Source organism: Stegastes partitus, unplaced genomic scaffold, assembly GCF_000690725.1.
Source record: "Stegastes partitus isolate 25-593 unplaced genomic scaffold, Stegastes_partitus-1.0.2 Scaffold573, whole genome shotgun sequence".
NCBI lineage: Eukaryota > Metazoa > Chordata > Actinopteri > Pomacentridae > Stegastes > Stegastes partitus.
The window spans coordinates 165,584-177,020 of NW_007578304.1; the positions used below are offsets into that span (position 1 = coordinate 165,584).

The 11,437-nt window shown below is 44.1% G+C and overlaps 2 protein-coding genes across 2 annotated transcripts in view; one reads left to right on the plus strand and one right to left on the minus strand.

The window, feature by feature from the left end:
* Nucleotides 1-5,328, minus strand: part of LOC103362421 (uncharacterized) — a 19,241-nt gene extending 13,913 nt beyond the window's left edge. The window contains exons 1-3 of the mRNA XM_008288772.1: nt 5,283-5,328; nt 4,885-5,079; nt 3,635-4,396 (exon numbers count right to left, since the gene is read on the minus strand). Of these exons, the coding sequence (XP_008286994.1) occupies nt 3,635-4,396; nt 4,885-5,079; nt 5,283-5,328 (1,003 nt within the window). The remainder of the gene's footprint in view (nt 1-3,634; nt 4,397-4,884; nt 5,080-5,282) is intronic.
* Nucleotides 5,329-8,352: 3,024 nt separating this feature from the next.
* LOC103362422 (GTPase IMAP family member 4-like) overlaps nt 8,353-11,437 on the plus strand; it is a 19,311-nt gene continuing 16,226 nt past the window's right edge. The window contains exon 1 of the mRNA XM_008288773.1: nt 8,353-8,368. Coding sequence (XP_008286995.1) covers nt 8,353-8,368 — 16 coding nt within the window. The remainder of the gene's footprint in view (nt 8,369-11,437) is intronic.

Genomic DNA, 11,437 nt, shown 5'->3' on the forward strand with positions numbered 1-11,437 from the left:
CGGGGGATTCCCATGATGCACTGGTCTCCTCTCCTCTCCTCTCCTCTCCTCTCCTCTCTCTTCCATAGTTATATCCACCACTACATGTCACTAGCTCTGTGTTTGTTCTCTCTGCAGACGTCTCTGGATCTGGATCTTCACGTCCTTGACCTCCAGCTACTGGCCTCACCGACCCCAAAATACTTATATTCATATCTAACTCTCCTGATTACAATCCCTTCTCCACATCACTGGTAATGCCCCTGCCTGGTTACCTTCATATCTTGCAGCCTGGAAACAATTCATCAATATCGACAACTGCTCTTCCTCTACTGCCCCCCTGCTCCAATGTGTACCCCAAGGTTCGGTGCTTGGTCCTCTCCTTCATTCTCTACCTCCTCCCGCTTGGCCAGATCATTTGTCGTCATGGTCTCCATTTCCATTGTTACGCTGATGACATCCAGCTATACATTTCCACTAAATCTGTCAACTCCCAAACCCATGCCATGCTGTCAAATTACCATAACATGCGCATAATTTGCTGACATAAATTTCTGGATGCAAAATCATTTTCTCAAACTTAACTCCAGTAAATCTGACATTCTCATTATTGGTCCCGATTCCTTCACCTCTAGTTCAAGACTTCCATCTTTCATTCAATAACTCCTCCCTGTCACCCTCGCCCCACTGCTGTAACTTAGGCGTCCTTTTCGACACCAAACTCACCTTCACCAAACACAGAAATTCTGTTGCTAAACCAGCCTTCCATCACCTAGAAAACATCGCCCGCCTCCGCCCCTCTCTCTCCCTCCCCGCAGCAGAAACCCTCATCTCATCCACGCCTTCATTACATCATGCATTGATTACTGCAATAGCATCCTCTTCGGTACCACCTCCAACCTCAATAGACTCCCATACATCCAAAACTCTGCCGCCCGCCTCTTCACCAACACCCGCTCCCGAGACCACATCACCCCTGTTCTTCAAAACCTTCACTGGCTTCCCATCCCATAATGTATCAACTTCAAAATCCTTCTTCTCATCCACAAAGCGCTCCATAATCAGGCCCCCTCTTACCTCAAAGACATACTCCACCCCTACACCCCTTCACGTACCCTCTGAAAATTCCAACCTCTTGATCGTTCCCAGGACCAAGCACCGAACCTGGGGGGACAGGGCCTTTTCTGTCGCCGCCCCCACTCTCTGGAACTCTATCCCACAACATATTTGAGACACCTCAGACCCATCCATCCATCCATCCTCTCCACACCTTCATCCTCACCAGGGTCATGGGGGGCGGAGTCTATCCCAGCTGACTCAGGGTGAAGGCAGGTTCACCTGGACAGGTAACCAGTCTATCACAGGGCTACACTTAGAGACAGACAACCAAGCACACTCACATTCACACCTACGGACAATTTACAATCACCTCAGACCCAGTAGTATTCAAATCTAAATTAAAAACCCACCTGTTCCACTCCGCTTTTCCCACCTAGGCGTAGGCTTTATCTTGATATTTAGTGTTGTTTTTTTCTGCTTGCTGTATTTCTATAGTCTACCTTTGTATTAGTCGCTTATTGTTTATTGCTTTTGTCCTGTGAAGCATCTTTGAGTTCTTGAAAAGCGCGATCCAAACAAAATGAATTATTAATTATTATTTATTATTGTTATTGTTCTGCTCTATTGTTGCTTTCCATCTGCTATCCCTTTCCCCACCCCAACCATCCCCACTCTCACCCAACCGGTCGAGGCAGATGGCCATCTTCCCTGAGCCTGGTTCTGCCGGAGGTTTTTGTTTGGTTTCTTCCCACTGTTGCCAACCACTTGCTCAGAGGAAGTGCAAAGGCTGCTTTGGATTGTTGGTTTTTCTGTTTAAATTTGTAAGGTCTATACCTGACTTTGTTAAGCGCTGTGTGTTAACGTGTTGTAAACTGCACTATTCAAATAAAATTGAATTGAATTGAATTTTACTGACTCAAAAATGATGATGGTCAGGTCATAAATTGTGTAAAAATATATCATCAGACACAAACTAGAAACCATTTTAAATGATAAGGATGTAGGACAATGAGAGAAACAATCTCATTATTGTTTCTATTTGTAGGTGAAGACTGACCAGAGAACCAGGCTGCAGGGGATCAGCTGCAGCCTGGATGCTGCTGAGCATCAGCAGCCTCCTCTCAGAGAATTTCTCTACAACAGAGCCTTAGAGCTCTTTTATATACATAAACTTACATTTACTTATTATTTTTTTATTTTTACATTCAGCCTTTAAAAAAGCCATTTTCAACTGGCCATTCAATAAATAGGCTGTGAAAGTAAAATCTGCAGTCAGATGTCATTTTTTTACGCCGCCACGGCTCCCCGGACAGCCTGCCCTCACTGCTGGAGAACATCCTGGAGGAAACTCTGGATTTATTGTGATACACATCTGAAACAGATCAGATGCAGCAGGTGGTGCGGCTCCAGACCAGAGGATGGCGCTGTACAATTACAGGACATGACTGCTGACCCCATAACCCGGATGCTAACCACAGACTGTGACGCTAACTAGAAAGCTGCCTTATTGCAGTGTAGTTTTCGTCCTCCCTCAGTGTGGAAACAAGCAATAATAGTGCCAATTCAAAATCCTGGAAAGGACCCCTCAGACCCATCTAGCTACAGGCCTTTCACCTTAACATCACATCTGTGTAAAATCATGGAACAAATGGTCACAGAACTCAATTTTTTTCAATTCCATTTTATTTGTATAGCGCATATTTACAACAACAGTCATCTCATAGCGCTTCACAAAGGCAGAAACATCCAACAATCCAAAACATCTGGATTCTCTATAAGCTTCAGCAGTCTGCTGGTGGGACGGAACCAAAAACCCNGACTCCATCATGAACATGAAGTCAGTCAGACAGCAGCCTGGAGACACACTCTTGGGTTCATTAGCTTTATTATATGAACATTTAACTGAACCTTACTGGATATAAAACGCGTATTAGAAAATTACAAAAATAAAATATAAACCATTTATCCTCCAGAAACTGTAAAATCAGGAAGAGTGAATATATTTAGTAAATGTACCAGAAGACCTTGAACAAAGAGTGTGTCTTTGGAACATTAACACATTTAGGCTTAAATCAGGATATTTAATCACGTTATGATCACATTATAAATGTTTCATGTAAAAGTTCACCAACAATAAAGCAGATTCTGTTAAAACTGAAAACTCTGAGTTCCTCTGTGCAACCGTGAAGCTATGAGAGTCTCCAGGTGACCTTCAGGTGGTGTTTCCACAGAGCACAGAGGAGACAGGACAGAAATCACTGAACATGGAAATAGATGAACATCTACAATATGTGGAGCCAGGATTACCTCCAGCGATGGTAACATCTGGTGACACTTGGAAACATGTTGGACATGATGAGTCCAGGATTATTTTTGACTTTGCTCTGGTGCCACCATCAGCCAGCGCTGAAGAACACATTAATGTTCATGTGAGGGAACCACGGAGTCTGGGCCTCATGGAGCTGCTTTACACCACTATACTGGACTCTGTCATGCAGCCCATGCTGCTGCAGAAAACAGTCCATGTGACACATGTTGGTGGCATTTGATGGTGAACCAACAGACAGTGGAGTCCAGCAGGGTTGAGGAGGTCAGTTGAGTTTCAGGGTCTGGTAGAACTTGTTGCAGATGTCATCAAAGGAATCTTCTCCAGCCATCTGCTCCACGACATGGCGGGCTCCGCTCTCCAGAACCTGGTAGAACCTCCTCACTTCTTCCAGCTCCGCCTGGTGTCGCTCCTCCACCTGCTGTCGGTCCTGCTGAGCCTCCATCAGCTTCCTCTCGTACTCTGACTCCACAGCTTTGATTTTCTGCTCCAGTTTCTTCTGGTAGAACTCTCTGAGCTGAGACTCTCTCTGATCCAACATCTCCACCACCTGCTGGTAGGTGTAGTTGGAGTAGAACTGCCCTCCGTTACCAGCCACCATCTTCTCCACCTTCTCCAGCAGGTCCAGGACCTGACCGCGATCATCGGCTTTGAGGTTGTTGAAGACGTGGTACCTGTTTCCCACCTTCTTCAGGATCTCCTTCAGCTCAGGTCCCACCCGCTCCAACATCTGATGAAAATCTGACCGAACCTCGTCTCCGTGGGTGAAGAGGACCATGGTGTACCTCCAGGCGTCCTCTCCAAAGATCTCCTCCACCTTCTTTACAGCGTGTCTTTCTTCTTTTGTAAAGCGTCCCACCTTGATGACCAGCAGGATGGCGTGGGGCCCCGGCGCCGACATGTTGATGCACTTGGAGATCTCCCTCTTGACGGCGGGTTCAGGCAGAGAGGTGTCGAAGAGGCCGGGGGTGTCGACGACGGACACCATCCTGCTGAACAGCTTGTCCTGCTGCTTGCAGCACTCTTTGCTCACTGAAGACAGAAAAGACCAGATTTACTCATCAGCACAGTCCAGCCATCAGCAGACCACACTGGCCCTGGAACACGTTTACGCCAGCAGGAGGCGTAGTGGCTGAAAGCTGAGGGCTTTGGATTACCCAGCACAAGGTTGGGCCTTCAAGCTCTCCAGCAACCATCTGCTTTAGGTGTTGCAGTGGGGCTGACTGAGCTGTGGCCCCACATATACACGATAAACGTGTCAAAACCTGGTGATGATGAGTTGACCTGTAGAGAACAGGTCCAACACCTGGCAGTGTGGTGCACCAGAAACACCTTGGAGCTCACTGTGGACTTCAGGAGAACCAAAGGCTGCCCACACAATAACACTGAGACAAACACACCTGACAGTAGAGTCACACTAAAACCAGGAATAATGGCGACAGTTCACAGTTCATTCCTGCTTCAGGGACCATGAGTAGGATGCTAATGTGTAATACCAACAACAGAATAAAGAGTGTTACCTGAGGACTGGCTGACGTCTGCTCTGAAAGCGCTTCTTCCCAGTATGGTGTTTCCACTGGAACTCTTCCCTACTCCAGTCTTCCCCACTAGAACCAGTCTGATGTCTGACACTGGAACACAGAACAGAGTTAAAGGCCCGGCAGCCCAACAATCAGGCCGACGGTTTAAAGCACGTCCCTGTTTTATTCTTGTTGCTCAGCCTCAGAACAGCTTCGGTTACTTTCAGTGCTGAAACAGACAAACTGTTGGAAGCAAACTGAGCTCGAAGCCCTGAAACACACCTGAGTGACACAAACACCTGTGAAGTGTCTCCAACATCACACACCCCGAAAGGAGGAACTCTGGATAGAAGAAGCTGTGATGTCTCTCTGCTCAGACCAACATGGAGCCCTTTAACGCTCCCATGTTGTTCCCTTGTCAGAGATCTCATAGAAGTCTGACATGTCCTCACACTGACTTTCACTATTTCAGCTCCAACCACCACAAAGATGGTTCGGTTCTCCACAGGTCTCATTTCACACAAATCCCATGAATCTACCTTCCACCCCGTTGAAGGTTGTTTTTGAAAAAGTGCCCTTTGACCTCTGGAGGAGCTGTTTCTGCACTGACTGACCCTAAAACCTGGTCATTCTGAGGAGAGGCTGCTCCTAGCTCACCTGTAAGATATGAACTGGTTAGACCTCAGCACTGGAGCTACAGACTGTCCACACANGGGGGAGTCACAGAGTTAGTCATATGTAATGGTGATAGGCAACTATAGAAACATATACATACACATATATATATAAAGAGGAGAGGAGAGAAGCCCAGTGCATCATGGGAATCCCCGGTAGTCTAAACCTATAGCAGCATCACTAAGGGACAGCTCAGATGACTCCCAGCAGCTCTAACTATGAGCTTTATCAAAAAGATTAACATATGTTGTGGAAATTAAGGCTCTTCTGTCTCCGCATCAAAGTGGATTTCGCAGGGGTCGGAACACAATGGACTCTGTACTGTGTTTAGAGTCTGACATCAGGAAAGCACAGACCAACAGGGAAGTGGTGATAGCAGTCTTCTTCGATGTTGAAAAAGCATATGTCATGCTCTGGAAGGAAGGTCTTCTCATTAAATTAAAATCGCTAGGAATTGGTGGGAGGGCATATAACTGGGTGCTGAATTTTTTAATCAACAGGAAAATACAAGTAAGAGTAGGGTCAGAATATTCCAGTGTATATGAGGTAGAGAATGGTACTCCGCAGGGTAGTGTGTGCAGTCCATTGCTTTTCAATATAATGATCAATGACATATTTTCTAAGGTGGAAAGAAATATAGGGAAGTCTTTGTATGCAGATGACGGGGCTCTATGGGCAAGAGGACGCAATATAGATCATGTTAGTAGGAAAATTCAAGCTGCTGTACATGAGGTAGACGGATGGGCAGGTCAGTGGGGGTTTAAACTATCGGTTGCAAAAACTCAAGTGATTTGTTTTTCAAGAAGAAATAGAGTTACTCCACTCTCATTAAAAAGTCTTCAGATTTCTTGGGGTCTGATTTGATGAAAGACTTACATGGAGCACTCACATAGAAAAAGTTGTGTCTAAAAAGAAGTTAGAATGGACTTAATCAATGAAATATATATAGTGATGAGTAGAATCCATGGTAAGAGATTGGTCACACAGTTCATCTGGGTCCCTGCTCATGTAGGAGTGGAAGGGAATGAGCAGGTAGACACTCTGGTCAAGCAAACCCTGAGAAGTACAAAAGTAGACATGTAGATACCATTAAGCAAAGCTGAAGTGAAGGCTATCATTAGGAAACATACACAATCTACATGGCAGGAATATTGGGACATCAGTGAAACAGGTAGGCATCTTCATCAAATCCAAAGTCAAGTGGGTGGTGGGAGGAAAGTGGGGGTCAAGCGTAGGGAAGAAAGCGCTACAACATGTCTGAGAATAGGTCACACAGGTCTTAATTACTCACTACATAAAATAGGTAAACATCCCACTGGAGACTGCACACATTGTAACCAGCCAGAAACAGCTGAACATGTATTACTCCACTGCAAGAAATATGTTAATCAAAGGAAGAATCTCCAACGGTCATTAAGGAAGGCAAAACATCACAACTTTACAGTATCAGGGCTTCTGGGGGAATCCGCAAACAAGGTTCAACAGTACATCATTAAGTTCATTAGAGAAACGGAGTTAGGTAGCAGAATTTATTTATTTATTTTTTATTTATTTTATTTTATTTATGTATTTATTTGTTGCTGCTTAATCTCTCGTCCACACTCCAGTCCAGTTGGTGGCGGTACTGCACCTTACTTTGGTTTGCCAACCGCCATTGAAATCCACAGAAGAAGAAGAAGAAGCAGAAGAAGGAAGAAGTAGTTTTCGTCCCCTCCTTGTTTACCTTCTGTTTTTATTATATTGTGTACGTTTCTATAAGCTGTCCGGCACCACGTTCCTTCGGACACTGAGAATCTCTGTTAACAAGTTCACGTTAGATTTACTTTATATTTGCATAGATAGCTAACTAGTTGGTCCCATGGAGCGATGGCTAACGCATTAGCTTTCTCGCTAGCTGTTTTGCTCCTGGCTGCACAAGTTTCTTCACACATACCTGGTAAGTTAAGGCTCAACTAGTGCTCTAACTACTATGTATTGGGGACGTAGCTGGTTAGCTGTCGTTGGCAGTTGCTCAAGTTAAGTTGATAGCTAACTCGCCAGCTAGCTAGCTAAACGGAATATTATGCTAGAACTGTCAAAGGTGGACAATGCCTTAAAGGAATCGCATCACTGCTGAGGAGCCTTGATTTTAGGATCAATTAGCGTTTGTTTTTTTTTTAGATTTCTTTTGATCCCGTTGAGCAGCTGTTGTTGATGCTATGATGCTAGCTCATACACAGTGCTGTCGCATCATTAGATGTTGTTTTTAGGGGAGATTTTGTGCATTTCTCATCTGTGTGTTATTATTCAGCCGACATGTACGTGAATCACATAAAAGGCGCACACGTCATACTAAATGGCTTTGAAAGGCTCAAATGGAAAATATCTGGTGCAGCCTTTCCTTAACTTGTCCTGAACTCTTTTGGCAAATAATAGCAGAGTTAGTAATCAGTGATTTTCTGCTGTTTTACTCCAGGTTTCAGTGAAGACATGTCAAAGGTTTCTGATTGTTTGAGCTGCTTTTTATTCTGGGTGTTACACATATTGTAGGAATTGAACTCATGGGAAACTTGCCACTGTATTATTCAGAGTCTGAATCTCATCATACCATGAAAAATGCAAATTACATGATTTGACTGGCATTAAATCATAATTTTGCATCGACACGATCACTCTGAGGCAAAATCAGCAGTCAGACTGGATAGCCGAGACGCGGTATTCAGTCTGGACAGGACAAAAGGTTTCTTAGTGTTTGTTCTTTGAGAGGTCAGAAGAAATCTGGCAACTTCTATGAGCTGATTAGTTTGACGAGGAATGGCCTCTGTGGAAGGTAGCCGCCCAGAAATCACTTTATCAGAGTGCTAATGGGGCTAAAAGGCTGAAACATGCAAAAGCTCAGAAAGACTGAAGTGAAGACCAATAGAAGAAAGTTCTGTGGCTGAAGTTTGACATGTTGGGGTCCAGTTGAGAATATGAGAGCAGAAGAGAGAGCGCTCGTAGGCGTCGATGAAACATGGTGAAGTGTCTGTCATGGTTTGAGGCGGATTTTCTGCCAGTGATGTTGTATATGTTGTCCAAACCGATGAAATTGTGAATGCTGAGAAGTACAGACGGAGATTTTATTCGGTAATCCCAAAAAGCAGCTGATGAAACGCTGATGGACTGACCTCCACAGAGACCAGACCAGAATATCACAGAAGCTCCATCTGGACAGAGACATAAGTTTAATCTGAAAAAAACACCTCTGGGAAGTGCTGAAGGAGGCTTTTGCTGAAGTACCACAGGATTATTGAAGACAGCTTCAAGACGGTTGACCCAGGAGATTTCAAAAACTGCGCAGTGCAGAGGGAGATCAGACACAGTGCTACCTCAGCCTGTAGGAGCCGTGCTGTTTTAAAACTCTATATGATTTAATATGTCTGTGCACATTGCCTGTATGCTCTGGTTGTATTTTAATATAGAGACTGAGAGATGCCTTTTTTGTGGTCATTGTAACCTTGCTGAAAAAAAACAGACCCTAATGGTGGCTGAAGACTTTTGCACAGTCCAGCGTTTGTTCCTGATCCAAGTGTATCCTCAGTCTTCACCAGACAGGCTGCCTCTTTAGTTTAGATGCTGTCACTGTGCAGCTGCAACTTACTGTTAATTATTTTATTATAATATAATAAAATAATAATATAATATAATAATAATAATATAATAATTATTATTATTCAAATAATTTCAAGTGTCTTTAACATGTTACTTGCTCCAAACTCAGACCAACCTTTCTAAGAGCTGCCAACAGCTTTCAGTAGCAGTGTGTGCCCTGAAGTTTTGTTGTGTGTGTGTTATTGATGCTCAGTAACTTCATCTTACAGTTTGTCCTCACTGATTTAGAGGATTTGTGTTAATTCCACAAAGAGAAATGTTGTACTGTTGTGTTAGCTCTTTCATTGTGTGGAAATGTGCAGAAGTGCGTTTAATGGTGATATTCAGCCAGATATAAATGGGCACGAAAGGCTGGTTATCTGGTGTTTGTTAGATATAAAAAATAGACATGTAGGAGAAGCAGCTATGGTGTAAAGGCATGAAGGGGTGATCTTTGAGGGGAAAGCAGTCGTCCAACACTGTAAATATCACACTGGACAGTGTGAACTCTGTCAGACTGCAGTTCAGGTTCAGCAGTTGACACACATCGATGTGCTTTGGGCTGTGTGAAGCCATTTAAAGAGTTTTTCTACAATTTCGCGCCAATCTTGGTCCAGAAACATCACAGAGAGAAAAAAACAAAAACAGAAGTTGCTGCTACACTTCCCTTTGTCATTCTCTGTGCGCTACAATTAAAAATTTATTATGAATTGAAATGTCCATAAAAATCTAACTTTGGGTGGAGAGTTGTGCTTTTGCTTTTTTTTTTTTTGCCTTCATGCACAACAGCAGCAGCTTCATTAATTACTAGTAATTCTAAATGATTGTCCACAAGGAGAGACAGTATTGATCAGGATCTGACTGCAGGTCACACTGTGAACTTTCCTTCACTTCAGATAGGTGAGCTGTTGTACAGAGGCACAGTCTGTCAGCTGCAGGTAAATCATTTGCCACAGAGCAGATTTAGCCTCAGAGCTCTTCTATAAAAAACAAAAACAAAAACAGAAAAATTAATTGTTCTGAGCCTGAGTGCAAACTTTGCCACTGATTCTACAGCCCCATTAATTAAATTTTATTTATTTTTTTAAATTTACACTCACCTTTTAAAAAAGCCATTTTCAACTGGCCATTCAATAAATAGGTTGTAGAAGTAAAATCTGCAGTCAAATGTCATTTGTTTATGGCGCCACGGCTCCTGGAGAACCTGCTGCCTCCGCTGCTGGAGAACATCCTGGAGGAAACACTGATTACTGACCGAACGGATCCTTTCAGTGTCTCTGGTTCAATCAGCCAGTGGTCCGAATTACAGTGAACTGAAAACTGGTTAAAACCAGCCAGCGGAAAGTAAAACTTTGTGGGAAATGTGCTGCTAGCCCACAGATAAATAGTGACAATCTAACAGTTAATTATATCAGAAGTGAATCCAAACGAGGAGGAGACCTGAGTTTACAGTGAATGAGGCTGCCTCTTCCCTACCACCTGTCAATCATCCCAGACCAAACTGTCAATCAAGTAGCCACGCCCCCAATATTATAGAAACTTTAACGATTTATATAATTCAATGTTGATTTATTGTCAGATTGCCCACCTAATCTCTGGGTTTGACCATGAAAACTAATGGAATAAAAAATCCTGAGCTGTAGGAATGCGGTATTTCGTGATCTGTGTTCTCCTGTTTAGAACTGGGCTCTATGGAGCCGGCACCAAGCAGACGTAGTGGTACTGCAGGTTTTTGACACTTACAGGTTGCCTTCATTTTTCAGGGCTGGATGCTACGTCCATCTTTCTTATACAGTCTACGGGTGCAGACTGGCGACTTTCACAGTAAAGCTGCGGTACAGGCTGACCCAGGTCTGATGAGCGGCGACGGAAGGAGGTGCTCTTATTTTGAAACGGTCTCCGCCCTGCTGCTGCTGCTGGTGAACTTGATGAATCAGGAGAAGACGCGGACCGAAGTGCTGCCTGAACACCGAGGCTGCTGTTTTCAGGTGAGTCTGTCTCATTGTTCCTGCAGTTTTGTGGAGGTGAACCGAGACTCTGCCTGTCACACACCGAGATCCACTGACAGCTCAGGGACCTTCACTTCCTGTTTGTTGGTCGAGCTCCAGTCTGGGTTCTGATCTTCACTCCTGTGCTCCCTGTTCTATCAGTAGAGCTTCTTCTGAAGCCTCTTCAGACATCAGACGTGGACCATTAGTGGTTCCTCTGTGACATCAGTCTGACCTTCAGCCTCTTCCACACAGTCACTGGTCTGGGAGAGCTCTGTTTA